Raw genomic sequence first — 12,291 nt, 5'->3', positions numbered from 1 at the left:
AAATGTTGTTCAAGTAGGGTGACTATGGAATACTCTATATTTCAACAGATTATATTGGCAATATTTTTAAATGAGTGTCAGTGGTAACGGGATGGAAGTCCACGCGCTCCCCAAGCACGAATCGCGTACTACTACTACGGGTTCGGAGATTGATTTTAATAGCTCTTCGTAATAAGGGGGGTGGAGGTAACCCTAGCGAGTGTCATTGTTTTCTCAGTGTTCCTTCTACTGCTGAGACACCGTTACTGTCCGGCAAAGAGGTGGCCGTCTCAACCACATCAGACAAAAGCTGTTTGAGTGTTAGTATTGCCAATCTCACTAAGAATATCATCGGTGCTGGTAATGCGCTCTGATTGGTCTTCGTCCATTGTATTCACTCCACCTTCACTTCAGGGCTCTTAGCACTACCAAGAAGTTTCGCTCTGACTGGCAACGTCTTCGGCACAGTTCTAATTCTCCTTTTTGGAATCTGGAGTGCCTTGACATTCAGTCTGGTCGGATATATGGGAGATTACACTCGTAGTGAAATAAATCGTCGCCAGTTCTCATAGAAACATTGGTTTAGGCACAAGTGATTTTGCTCAACTGTGGACCATATGTTTCGGAAAGAAATCAGCTTGGGTGGTGGATCTGATCATGTTCCTCTGCACGGGCTGTCTATGTCTGGGCTTCTCGATCATTGTAAAGACGTTTTAACTCTACCACTCCTTGTGTTCATCGTTCCCCTCAGATATGCGACTATCTCAGTGAGTTCAACCTCCGTATTGGTTTGCCATGGTGGGCCTGCACTCGTCTTTTCGTCGGGATTATCTCCCTCGTACCCATTTTGCCATTAGCCTATTCAAAGTACTTCTCGGACGACTGGATCGCTCTTCTTTCAAGTCTTCTTGTTGCTCAGGTCTCTACACTCGTTGGGATGGGTGTCTATCGTCGGCCTATTGGCTACGGCATACACTTTCGTCTACGTTGTGGCGGATACTGTTGAGTTTACTGAGGAAGGCGGTAATGCCGATCTTGGTCAACCTCGATCCGAGATAAGTCTGATGACTGTTCTAGAAGTAAGAAGCTCTCCCTAGCTCTTATCGCATCGGTCGCATGCTTTCCTGTAGGCCGTCAGTCTGTTTGCTACAGCGTATGTTTGCCACTACAACGCCCCTAAATTTAACACTGAGTTGAAGAACTCTACCCCTAAACGATTCAATCAGGTTAGTTGAGGGTCTTGTCCTTATCTTCATGGTCCTCCACTAGGTCTCCCTGGTCAGCTTCGTGGTCTCTGGCCTCGTGTATGCTGTCTTCGCCTGGGCTGGCCATGTACGATTCGGGGATAGTGTTAATGGTGATGTTCTTACAGATTACCAAGGTAGGGAAGTGCAATGTTGCGTATATGTGATACCGGATCGTTGCTACATCAGGTTCTACTGCTGGTGTTGGGTGTATGCTGATGTGGTTGTTTATGGCTCTCTGCCTCATATGCGGCTACCCGGTAACCTATCTTTCCTCTCAAGAGTCTCTTCGTAGACTTGGTGTCCATATCCCTACATGGATCTATGTTTGCCTTCTCGTGCTTGGCGGTATATTAATTCGTAATCTATCATTTTTCCTAGCTCTAGAAGGCTCCCTATTGGGTGTCACTGTGGGCTTCACACTTCCTGGGATGATGTTTGTAATCTTATCTTACAAGACTACCTGGGCCAAGGGTAAGCGTTCTATCCTCCTTTTTAGCTGGTCTAGCATTGTTATTGGTATCTTCTGTACAGTAGTGGGTGTTGTCTCCACATGCATCACTGGTTAAAAGCTCTCTCTATGTGGTTTTTTTCTTCCAGCTCTGGCGGACTGCCAAGCCGTATTTGCTGTCCTTCTCACCTCTCTGAACGATCTATGGGAGTCGCTGTATTCTCATGCTTCCGTACCTTGTGCTATTCAACCGACTTTTTTCCAGCATTCACCACCCTTTGGTCATCACTAGCTCTCAACTGCCTGGCATCGCTTTTCTAGGTAGGGCGATGGGCGTTGGGTTCACATAGTTTATGGACTTGGTCAGTTTTTCATATCTGTTACCAATACCTTATCGAATGGCTGGTGACAAGAGCGAACACTTAACAGACCAACAGGCGGCTCCATTGCCCATTCCTGGTATGTCGGAATCAACTGTTGCTCCAGCAGACCTTGAGATTGATGCAGAGTCCCACCCACATCAGAATCTACAGCCGCGGAGTGACATACGGAAGCACAGTATAGAGTAAGGGGGAGAGTTGTGTGTAACAAGGAGATGCGGAGTGTTCCAATTCAGGACGGCCCCTAGTTTCAGCGAGCCCCTGCTGAACGCCTCAGCCAATGAGGGCAATAGCCAGCCGAAGACCGCAGTGGGTACAAGCTCTATGGCTGTGTCTATCATCAACTGCATCAAGAATATCATTGGTGCCGGTAATAAGAGAAGTGCCTCTGCTGGGAATCGAACCAGGGACCTCATATTGTAGGTATCCTATCACTCCCTCGAAGTTTCGTCCTGTCGGGTGATGTTCTGGGCACCGCATTGATCCTGATATTTGCTCTGTGGAATGCTGGAAGTTTTGCCTTGATCGGGTTCATGAACCAGCGGACGGGTACTGCTTATTCGCTTCCGCGACAGCATCATAGGTATCCGTCTGATTTCTCCCTTGAGACAGGTACGAATGATTTCAAGAGCTTATGGAATGCCGGCTTCGGTCGGCACACGGCTTGGGTCGTCGACCTCTTTATGTTCCTCTACACGGCATCCTCATGTTTGGGCTTCAACATTGTCGTAAGCTATTGCTCAGCCCTAGTCTGTGCTGTCGGTATCTCTCCATGGTTATCAGATTGACGACTTCCTCGTAAGCTTCTTCCAAGGAATAGGTCTCCCTGGTTGGATCTGTAACCGATGGGCCGCAGCTACGATATCCCTCCTTGGTCTCATGCCTCTAGCCTATAAAAAGTAGGTAGTTTTGCATCGCTCCGCCCGACCATCCTCTACTTTTCAGATCGTTAGACTCACTGCGATATGTATCGTTTTTCGGCATCGCGGCTTCGTTCTACTGTGTGATCTACGTCCTAGTCAACGCCATTCTATTCGCTACGGGAGACGTCGTTGACAACAGTGTAGATAATACCGTGCATGCTCCAGTTACTCTCTTCGGAGCAGTACAGGTAGTATGCTCAGTCCTGGCCTGTACGTCGTCCTCACGCTCCTTTAACAGGCTATGAGTATGTTCGCTCCTGCTTATGTCTGTCATTACAACGCCCCACGCTTCAATAAGGAGTTGAAGCATACCACACCAGGGAGATTCTCTGGGGTAATAATTTTGGAAATGTGATCACGCTTCCAGTGTGTACCAACAGAGTGCAATGATCCAGGATTGCTATCAAGCCAGCTTCGGAGTTTCTACTAGTTCTCATTGATCAGGTATCGTACTTTAGTTTCATCTTCTCGGGCATTGTATATGCTGCGTTTGCCCTAGCTGGTCATTATAGGTTTGGTGACGGAGTGAACGGTGATGTCCTCACCAACTACCAAGGTTGGTGTATCTGTCTTGCTAGTGGTTTGAGCTACTCTTCTTAGGTCGTTACGCTGATATATGGTGCTTGCTTATGTGGCTGGCCATGGCTCTATGTCTCATTTTTGGATACCCGCTCACTTACATTTCTTCTAACGAGTCGTTAGAGCGTCTAGGCGTCTCCTGTCCTCCATGGCTGTACATCATCATTATGACTCTTGGCGGTGTCCTCATAAAAGATCTATCAGTCTTCCGTTCTTACCAAGGAGCCATTCTGGGCATCTCAGTTGGGTTGACTTTGCCGGGCCTCATGTATATCGGTCTGGTCTGGAAGCGTGTCGAATGGGCCAGCAAGAGAAGGACGTTGACATGCTTCAGCTGGGCTAGTATTGCTATGGGTCTCTTCTGTATGGTAGTCGGCTGTGTTGCCACAGCGCTCCAGCAAAGAGGAGGTCACTAGGCTACAGTATAATAACTGCTATTCTCTGTACTTATGTATTATCGAAACAACATATATACAAGTTTAGTCTGCTGAGCTGTTCCCAAGCCCCTTTGGTGGCCCGACTTCATCATTGATGTTCCCAAGTTGGGAATCCCAACGTCAATGTTCTCTGCGGGTATCATGTGTAATGCTTTACCACGACTCCTTTAACATCAAAGAGAGCATTAATATGGCTCTGATTCCTTTTTTGTTGAAGACGCTGTAGTTTACCCTTGGTTTCGGTGAATTCACGTTGTTGAGTTATTTAGTTTGAGGGTTATGGGGGAAACAGAGTACACCTTGCTCGTTTCGAGATGGACGTTTCCTATCATCGTTGTCTACTACAGTATACTGATCTATTTTCGCATACAAAGCCATGGGAGGTGTCTGGTTACGCAACGCCTCGGTAGCAAGCATAGCCCTGTACTTCTCATGGAGGGGCTGGAAGTACCTAAGCACGTGGCAGCTGGTCACGCTATTGTGGATCGGGACTGTCCACAGTACAACGGCTTTCCTCAATGTCACACAACTCTACCCTAGCTTTCCTGGCAAGAGGTGGGATACCATCCCGAGTGAACAGTGATACGGCCCTGGTGTCTTCCCTTTCAGTCGGACTACGGGCTCACTCAATGTTGGTCGTACCGTATTATTGTGGCCCTTCTTCCTCTTTCAATGGTGTTACGTCTCCATTGCTTTCCTTATTCACTTAACAATAGCAAGTGGTTGGAATCCTGCAGACTCCTCGGCGGAGGTAGGTCAGTGACAGTAGTTGCTGTTGCCAACTCTATCAGGTTGCTTCGGGTCTCTTTGTTGGAGACATCATGGCTTCGGCATTCGATAACTCATGGGATGCAGTGTTGGACATTACCAACGAATTGCCACGGCTCTCGTCGTCTCAGAACTACCACTGTATACCAACATGGGACGGGTGGGACCATCCTCTCAAGCGTCTCAACTTCATCGCTCTTGTCAGGACAGCACCAACAGTTCAGCAATTAGATGAAGCTTGTGACTACATCGGGTCTCTCGTCAAGAAGAAGAATGAGAATGCGCATATCCTCATTCACTGTGCTCATGGGAAAGGTCGCAGCGTTACAGTCACGACTGCAGTTCTTGTTGGTCTTGGCATTGAGCCCGATTGGCGCTCTGCTTACTCCAGAGTAATTCTCAGTCGATTTTTGTTCGTGTATCAACACCATCATCAGGTACGAGCTCATCGTAGACAGGCTCATCTCAATCGAGTGATGCAGCAGAGACTTGAAGATTGGGAAACTGCTCGCCGACGAAAAATGTGAAGTTTGTTCAGCTTCTGTTGTATATTAATAATAAAATCTGCTGCTGTACTTTTCATACCGATCATTGCCTTTGAGTTCATTGGGTTCTGTGTATGGGAGAGTACAAGAGAACGTCTTCAAAGGTCAGGTTTGATATTCAACGGATCGCGCTTAGTTGCTCAACAGTGGTGGGCGTTGGGATACGAAATTGGACGAGGAGCTCAGCGGAGATCAGCGTGGCACATCCCAGATTATTACATAATTCTCCGATGCTCGGAAACGGGGATCGCTTCGCTCCGCTAATTCAATGGCGCGCGACATTTTTCTGCGGTGCGCATTGTTGTACTTGCCGAAGGAGTTGAGCATGTCGGATTTGAAGAGAACAAATGGTTTGGAGGTACTGTGGCATTTACCTCGACCACCCACACGATCAGTATTGTCGTGCTTCAGGGCCTAGTTTCCCCAAGAGCTCCTAAGAGGCCGAGGTCGGGTACGGAAACATTGGACGATGCATCATCTGATGATGGGGGTCTCGATGGCCTTATGGGTAGTATTCAACTCGAGGCACTTCCAAGCAGACAATACGGTCCAGCAAATCGCAACTACTGCATACCCTTAAGCTGTTCTCTTGAGAGGTGTGCCCATTTGCAGGCCTAGCATTTGATGACGACCTCACAGCTGGCCTGGAGGCTGTTGTAGAGGAGTCACCGTGTGAGGAGGATTTTAGTAATTCAGTTGAAGACACAATAGTACCCCAAGTAGCAGTGGGTTCGCTTAACTGCTTGGTGGTGACTCTCGGAGCGGTTCAGGTTATGTGGGTGTCCCCACCGTTGCTCGATCGTTATACCCTCTGTGTCGTGCAAGATGGAGGAGCTGAGCTCACCGTGCCCATGACTTGGTACCGTCAACGCGACTCTGGAGATGCTTCAGTTTGTTCCAAAGAGTAGTACAAGATCAACTCTGGAGTAATTCTCATTACTACTTACAGAACTCCCGATTCACCACATGTAACGCCTAGTGTGCTGCCACAAACCGTTATGGAGGTCGTAGGCTGTCATGTACGTGAACGTTGCTGAGGTATTGACCTTTCAGGTTCCCATCAACACTCCGGGTAAATTCGATCCACGTTTCATACAAGTCTGTGACCACGATGGTCGTCGTAGCCAGTATCAACACTGGCTGCGACACGGATGTATATGGGAAAGTGGATTCATTTGCACGATGGACCAAGAGGTGCTGCTGGTCAAACATTTGCATTTATTCTTGCTAATTCGACTGAAATGGAGCAATGCTGAGGTCTCGGGGGAAGGTCGATATTATTCTTTGTTGCGGTAGCACTCTCGTCCATCATGTTTACAACCTAATTCGTCAAGAGCTGCTGGTGCTGCTACAAGTGTTGGAGGCTCGTATAGTCCAAATGGGATACGCGCTGGTACTACGTGATGAAGGTCGTTGGTTCGATCCCTGCTCACTGCCCATGTGAATCGATACACTATTTCCGAGGTTCTCGGCTTTGCTAATCCTTTTTGTCCATCAGGATCATCTCCGAGAAGTTCACTTGCGTCACCAGCCAACGTTAGTGGAGACTCTACGTTGGCTCGAGCCTTAGCCGCGGTCAACGCAGGAGGCTCTAGTGGGAGTCAGTCGAACCAAGCTATCACACAACATCTATTGTACTATAGGGGGATCGAACTCGTTGTTTTCTAATAATATGAGTCACCACACAGGCAGCAGTTAAGGGCTGTAACCTCAGCAGCAACAGCAGCGGCTAAGCGATCAACTCACCCGATGCCAGTAGCGAGCAGTGAGAAGGAGAAGTCGCATCAAATGAGGAGGGAGTGGGACAAGCAAGTGAATAAGCTGGGTAGTACTGTTTAGTTTCGTCGCCTTCGATTAGTGGTTCTTCGCAGGCAAACAGCTGATGATCGCTATGGGGTATAGGGGACTTGATAAAGACAATCGTCTTAGTGAATGGTGTGCTTGGCTCGGTGTTAAGCTAACCTACATAGGCTTATCGAATAACAGCTATTCCAAGCTGCCGGGAGTGGTAGTGTAACAACGTTGCTTGCAGCACTACGTGGGATGGCAGGTCCCAACTGGTGCAGTAGGGGACATTGATCTGTGTGGTAATGGTCTGGAAGACGACCACTTGCATGTCCTGGCATCCACATTGAAGCCTTTCCATAGGCTCAGGGTCAAGGTAGTGGTAGGGACAGCACGAGGGTCAGTGGTTGAAGAATACTTAGGTATTGAGATTGTCGCAGAATAACATAACCGATAGAGGTCTCGAGTTGTTGTTATCTTATCCGTATCTACAGGCGTTGCATCTGGATGGGAATAAGTTGACGGGCGGCCAGGTACTAGCCGTTAAGAAGGCCGGTGTTGACCATGGTATTTGTTTTAGAACTTGCTGCACTTTATCACCAATGCGGTAGCACAGCTGAGGGAGACTAGACGCTCTCAGAGTGACCTGGAGTGGCGATCGTTGCCGCCGTTATGGATCAATCTTGACGGAAATTACATACAGGATTCAACAGAGCTCATACGCCATCTGACGGGGAAGGCTTGCGGACTTGTCGTGTGTCACCCTGAACGCACAGGCTGTGAACCGTAACCTACCCCCTCCCCTATAAATTGTGAGCACCCCCTATGCTGTTGTTCAGATCCGCGATGTGCCGAGTCTACGGCGAGCATTGTGATGTCCATCTTGAATGCCTTGGCTCTCAGCATCCTATAGAGGATATCAAATATCATGAGAATGTCGCAAACCCTGTTAATGAAGAAATAGGGACTGTGATTGACATGACTCCAACTGAGGTCGCTGATGTTGTTGATTTGGAAGATGACGATTGAGCCCTACGATAATTGTTAGTAATATTATAATAACTTTTCAGCGTTTCACTATCATAGTACGAATAGCATTTTTGTAATATTTTCATCGACAAAGTAAATGTTTTTGTTATTGAGTCGACGCAATAAAAAATACTAACGCAACCGGGAGAAGAATTCCAAGGCAACTTTCGTGTTAAAATTTAATGCAGGGTACAATGGTGTTTCGCTACTTTTCATGCAGTACACAATGATGACAGAAATCCAAGTCGAATGATAAGGGCAGAATTGTATTGAACAACATGCATGAGTGAATGACAACTTGTAATGGCTTCAAAAAACTGGGTGGACCATGGTCATGCTCGTGCCTTAGCACACTCGGCTGGTGCCACTCCTGATACAGTCTCACCTGAGTTGAATAGATTGACGGCATTGGTCACGACAGTAGTCATTACCTTGTGGAACGGTCGCTGCATTGGCGTCCTCACAAACTTTACGAATAATCATCTCCCAATCCAGTTTCGAAGCAAGCTTAGAATACCCGGCCTCCCAGGCGAGCTCAGAAGCAACTCGGCCACGATTAGACAACATAACAGGCGAGCTGAGGTTCCAAGTAGAGTTGGAAAGAGAGCGCTGTCACTTACCGATTGGGTCCTTCTACTAGTGGATTCCACCATAGAGACTGACGTGCTAGTCGGGCAGCTTGGTGGTGCCTGGGAAAATAATGGGGGGGATATGTAGTAGGAGTACTACACAGCAGGTCCTCCTTGAGTCCTGGCCCACATGTGTGTACGAGGATTGCTCATGAGAGTCTCACAGACAGCTGAATGCCCTCGACAAGCAGCAGCATGCAGAGCCGTCATGGAGAATTTCCGCAGTGGAATGGGGTCAACCTTAGCAGGATGAAGACGATTAGTCTGAAGCAGATCTGAACATAACATTATGAGCTGCTGCAGCCTACCTCTATCGTGCAGACATCCCTATTGGGAGGTGATGACGACTTGACCATGGCAGAGGGGTCGGCCCCCCAGTCCAGTAGTGCTTCGACGGCTATGCGAGACCCACAAGCCGACGCTGCCACCAGATGCCAATCTAATAGTCGTTGTTCAGCACACGACCGATCTGAGTGCAGGTACGGGTCTAATGAGAAGACTGAGTTGACGGCTACATGGGCAGTGGGGAGCTCTAAACTCCCGCCACAGGGCGGCCATAAGGAGATCAGAATTGTTATAAGAGGCTGCATACCGTAGACCATGGTGACCACCTGATGTGAGGTCCAAAGAGATGATCGACCAAGGCGGATACCACCTGCACGCTGTATGAGGGTGTAGGCCTTCCCCCTCCGAGGACACAGATCGAGTGGTCTCATACCTTCGGGGTCCTCACCGTTGACATCACAACCAACGGACAGGAGGGCGTCAACCTGGGAAAACCAGAAATGTCGCGCGCCTCAATATTCATCTAATGAACCTACGCAGTCAGGGACCCCTGAGGAGGCCGCCATGTGGAGCAAAAACTGCAGACTGCTCGGCAGAGGGGAGGGTATGTACCGCAGCATTTGTCTAAGCATGCACCTAGAAATCGAGGGCCTGGCCCAAGTCGATGCAGACGGGTCCTCTACGGTTCCTTGCGATCAATCGCCCACGCGAGAGACTGAGCAGATGGTTCACTTCCGGCCTCCAGGAGAATCTCTACTATACTCCTAATAAACGCTATCATCATAAGCAGATGCGAGACTAGCCTCACCCTCGCCTTGTACAGATGGCTAGACTGAGAGGGTCCATGGCGCTGGTGGTCTGTTGGGGTACACCATCGGCCGAGACCTCGATCGGTATAGTGGTCACCGTTCCAAGGTCAATGCCCGACCGGCCTGCCAAAGGAGTTCACGACCATACAGCGTGGCTGAGCCTACTCAAAACTTCAACAGCCCGTTCATCGCCTTTGTAGACCGCGGTCATGAGGGCATCTGTGGTCATTCTAGTGACTCTGCACACGGAAGGGCCCTAGAAGGGGGGGATATGATATAGAGAAGAAAGCCTAAGACTGGCGGCCTACAGCTCGAACAACATGGCCAGCCAGACCAAGCAGCCTTTCGTCCATGAGAATGTCCAATATAGCGCGACCGTTGGCGTCTCCAGCGTCCCGTACCTTGCATGCAGCCCTAAGGGGCAACAGGCAGAAGAATTCTAACCTGTTGGGGTTCCAAAGCGACCCTGAGGATGAAGGCCCCCATAGCCAAGCGACTAGACCTGGCCATGAGGGCAAGCTCGACTACGGACGTACAGGCCCCAAGCCATTGGGGATACCCCTGGGCCCTAGAGGTCTCTGAGGAGAGGACATCATGGGCTGAACTTGCCCTGTAAAATGGGCGACCATAGAAAATTCACTATGATAGTAGTTATACTAATACGTCCCTCACGGAGGAAGAATCGATAGGCCAGTAGCCCTTACCTGTTATTAACCGAGACCATGCTCTGGTCATACGGCAACACTGTGCCAATCTGGCCCACTCCTCTACTCCGAGGTAAGTCCACACTAGACCACCAAAGGTAGTGGGGTCAAAGAAGTGCAGAACACAGGCGGAAGACCCATCCGTGTAAAGGGACAAAGGGTCATCACGAGGGGACATGAATTTGGAGTGATCAATCTACATCACCGAAATAGGCCAGTAGGCAGTGACCATCGACCCCCTCAGATTCGCCTTTAAAGTTATCATGCCTTCCCTGTAGTGGTACAGAAGGGGAGTCCATTACATTGTTTATGTCATCATAGGGCGAGCAGAGATTGGTCACAATAGAACACCCCGAAAGAATATAAGTAACTCAAGACTGAGGGGCCATAAGAAACTCCCTATAATGGCTTGCAATGTGATGAAGACCCGCGACCGGCTAGGATCTGCCTAAAACGCTTTGTATGATGTTTTGCCAAGTCCAGATATAGTGTGGATTTCAAACGGTGAGCAACGATGTGAATATCCATGCCGTGATAACTTCGAGTACCCGATCAGCCGAAACATAAGGCTTCGGAAAACTTGCCTTTTCCAGCATCAGCTCGAGCATTTTTGAGATTTTTAGGCTCGTAAGGGGACCGAGAGTCGACGCAGATACACAGACTTGAATGAAACCGCCTCTGACCCGAAAAGAGCTCCTCTAGATCAGCCTCGTCCTTGCCAGAGGAGCCGCTCGCCAGTCTGGACGGCTCATCGCTGAATGTGGATCGACACTGAGAAGGTCCACACGTGTCTGACGGCTACCGTCTCCTCCTCAAGTGTTTGTGTGCATGTAGGGGCCCTATTGGGCTACGCCAACGATGTAATAGCCTCTCGTAGACTGACCATCGACCACACCATAGAAGTTGCCAATGTTCGCCCACGACTACGGCATCGATGACATACCCATCGGTCAGTGAAAAAGGTGAAACGCCTAATCGATTAGTCGCCCTATATGAGCCGCTCTCTAAGTGCCTCCTCGCCGGTCAGCTCATGCCCAGCTGTAGACGATACCCCCTCACACTACCAGTGTCCTGGACTGTCCTCCAGAGCCCCAGATGGTCTACCATACAAAGCTGCCAACACCCCACCATTACTACTCCATACGGCCCTCCAACGGAGCGGTCGTTGGTCCCTCTGCCACATGTCCCGGAGTCTGCTGGCCTTCTCATCCTCCCATTCTGAGAGACATCCGCCTTTTACCACTGAGCGTTGGAAGGGGAGGTATCGGAGAACCAGGTTTCACCAACTCGCCAAGCTTGGTGATTTCGGGTCCTAATGAACTCTCGCCAACACGCTCAATCATGGGATACGACCGCTTCTGGACCATATTTCACCTCTTTGGCATCAACACCTAACGAATTTCACCGAGATGTGGCGGAAACTGGTTGAGGAAATCCGTAATTTCGTTCGCCCAAATGATCTATTCCGTTCTGTGCGCACGGTTACAGCAACTTGGTATTGGTGTAACATGCCAGTGGCTCAGATATTGCTATAAAACTTGGTGAACTTATCGGTATTCGCCAACTACGTGTCGTAAATCGCCGATATCTTGGTATAATCATTTGTTTATGAAGATTACACCATCTTTCGCGATATCCGCCTTTTATCGATCACGGTTGGTATATTCCCGAGTCGGAGTCGAATATCGCCAGGTGATTTGTTCAAATCTGGTTTTGTGACAGGCTTCGCCACAACTTCTTCATG

General features: G+C 49.0%; 5 protein-coding genes across 5 annotated transcripts; 4 read left to right on the top strand and 1 right to left on the bottom strand.

Moving 5' to 3' along the window:
* Positions 1 to 70: 70 nt before the first annotated feature.
* Positions 71 to 1,792, top strand: Pmar_PMAR003447 (10 transmembrane domain, possible aa transporter, putative; the record flags this gene model as incomplete). The annotated part of the gene is made up of 8 exons (XM_002784144.1): positions 71 to 168; positions 218 to 339; positions 566 to 681; positions 731 to 846; positions 899 to 1,058; positions 1,110 to 1,205; positions 1,249 to 1,360; positions 1,413 to 1,792. 8 exons carry the CDS (start codon positions 71 to 73, stop codon positions 1,790 to 1,792), a joined length of 1,200 nt encoding a protein of 399 aa, XP_002784190.1.
* A 280-nt stretch (positions 1,793 to 2,072) lies between these two features.
* Pmar_PMAR003446 (amino acid transporter, putative) lies at positions 2,073 to 3,972 on the top strand (the record flags this gene model as incomplete). Its single annotated transcript, XM_002784143.1, has 9 exons — positions 2,073 to 2,239; positions 2,291 to 2,424; positions 2,478 to 2,603; positions 2,667 to 2,782; positions 2,838 to 2,953; positions 3,000 to 3,165; positions 3,216 to 3,311; positions 3,422 to 3,533; positions 3,578 to 3,972. The coding sequence occupies 9 exons, from the start codon at positions 2,073 to 2,075 to the stop codon at positions 3,970 to 3,972; spliced, it is 1,428 nt and encodes a 475-aa protein (XP_002784189.1).
* Positions 3,973 to 4,425: 453 nt separating this feature from the next.
* Pmar_PMAR003445 (conserved hypothetical protein) lies at positions 4,426 to 5,288 on the top strand (the record flags this gene model as incomplete). The annotated part of the gene is made up of 5 exons (XM_002784142.1): positions 4,426 to 4,493; positions 4,603 to 4,744; positions 4,785 to 4,921; positions 4,967 to 5,153; positions 5,199 to 5,288. 5 exons carry the CDS (start codon positions 4,426 to 4,428, stop codon positions 5,286 to 5,288), a joined length of 624 nt encoding a protein of 207 aa, XP_002784188.1.
* Positions 5,289 to 5,380: 92 nt separating this feature from the next.
* On the top strand, positions 5,381 to 8,120 carry Pmar_PMAR003444 (hypothetical protein; the record flags this gene model as incomplete). Its single annotated transcript, XM_002784141.1, has 9 exons — positions 5,381 to 5,410; positions 5,718 to 5,814; positions 5,919 to 6,025; positions 6,077 to 6,210; positions 6,995 to 7,131; positions 7,178 to 7,314; positions 7,357 to 7,467; positions 7,586 to 7,698; positions 7,931 to 8,120. The coding sequence occupies 9 exons, from the start codon at positions 5,381 to 5,383 to the stop codon at positions 8,118 to 8,120; spliced, it is 1,056 nt and encodes a 351-aa protein (XP_002784187.1).
* A 332-nt stretch (positions 8,121 to 8,452) lies between these two features.
* Pmar_PMAR003443 (hypothetical protein) lies at positions 8,453 to 10,725 on the bottom strand (the record flags this gene model as incomplete). Its single annotated transcript, XM_002784140.1, has 13 exons — positions 8,453 to 8,505; positions 8,552 to 8,697; positions 8,741 to 8,809; positions 8,880 to 9,013; positions 9,058 to 9,218; positions 9,405 to 9,519; positions 9,571 to 9,670; positions 9,718 to 9,798; positions 9,843 to 9,966; positions 10,009 to 10,099; positions 10,152 to 10,244; positions 10,288 to 10,421; positions 10,548 to 10,725. 13 exons carry the CDS (start codon positions 10,723 to 10,725, stop codon positions 8,453 to 8,455), a joined length of 1,479 nt encoding a protein of 492 aa, XP_002784186.1.
* Positions 10,726 to 12,291: the final 1,566 nt, after the last annotated feature.

The sequence above is a fragment of the Perkinsus marinus genome, assembly GCF_000006405.1.
Source record: "Perkinsus marinus ATCC 50983 genomic scaffold scf_1104296935302, whole genome shotgun sequence".
Taxonomy (NCBI): domain Eukaryota; phylum Perkinsozoa; order Perkinsida; family Perkinsidae; genus Perkinsus; species Perkinsus marinus.
Note: the sequence above shows the minus strand (reverse complement) of the source record. Positions and strands in the feature narration are given on the sequence as shown.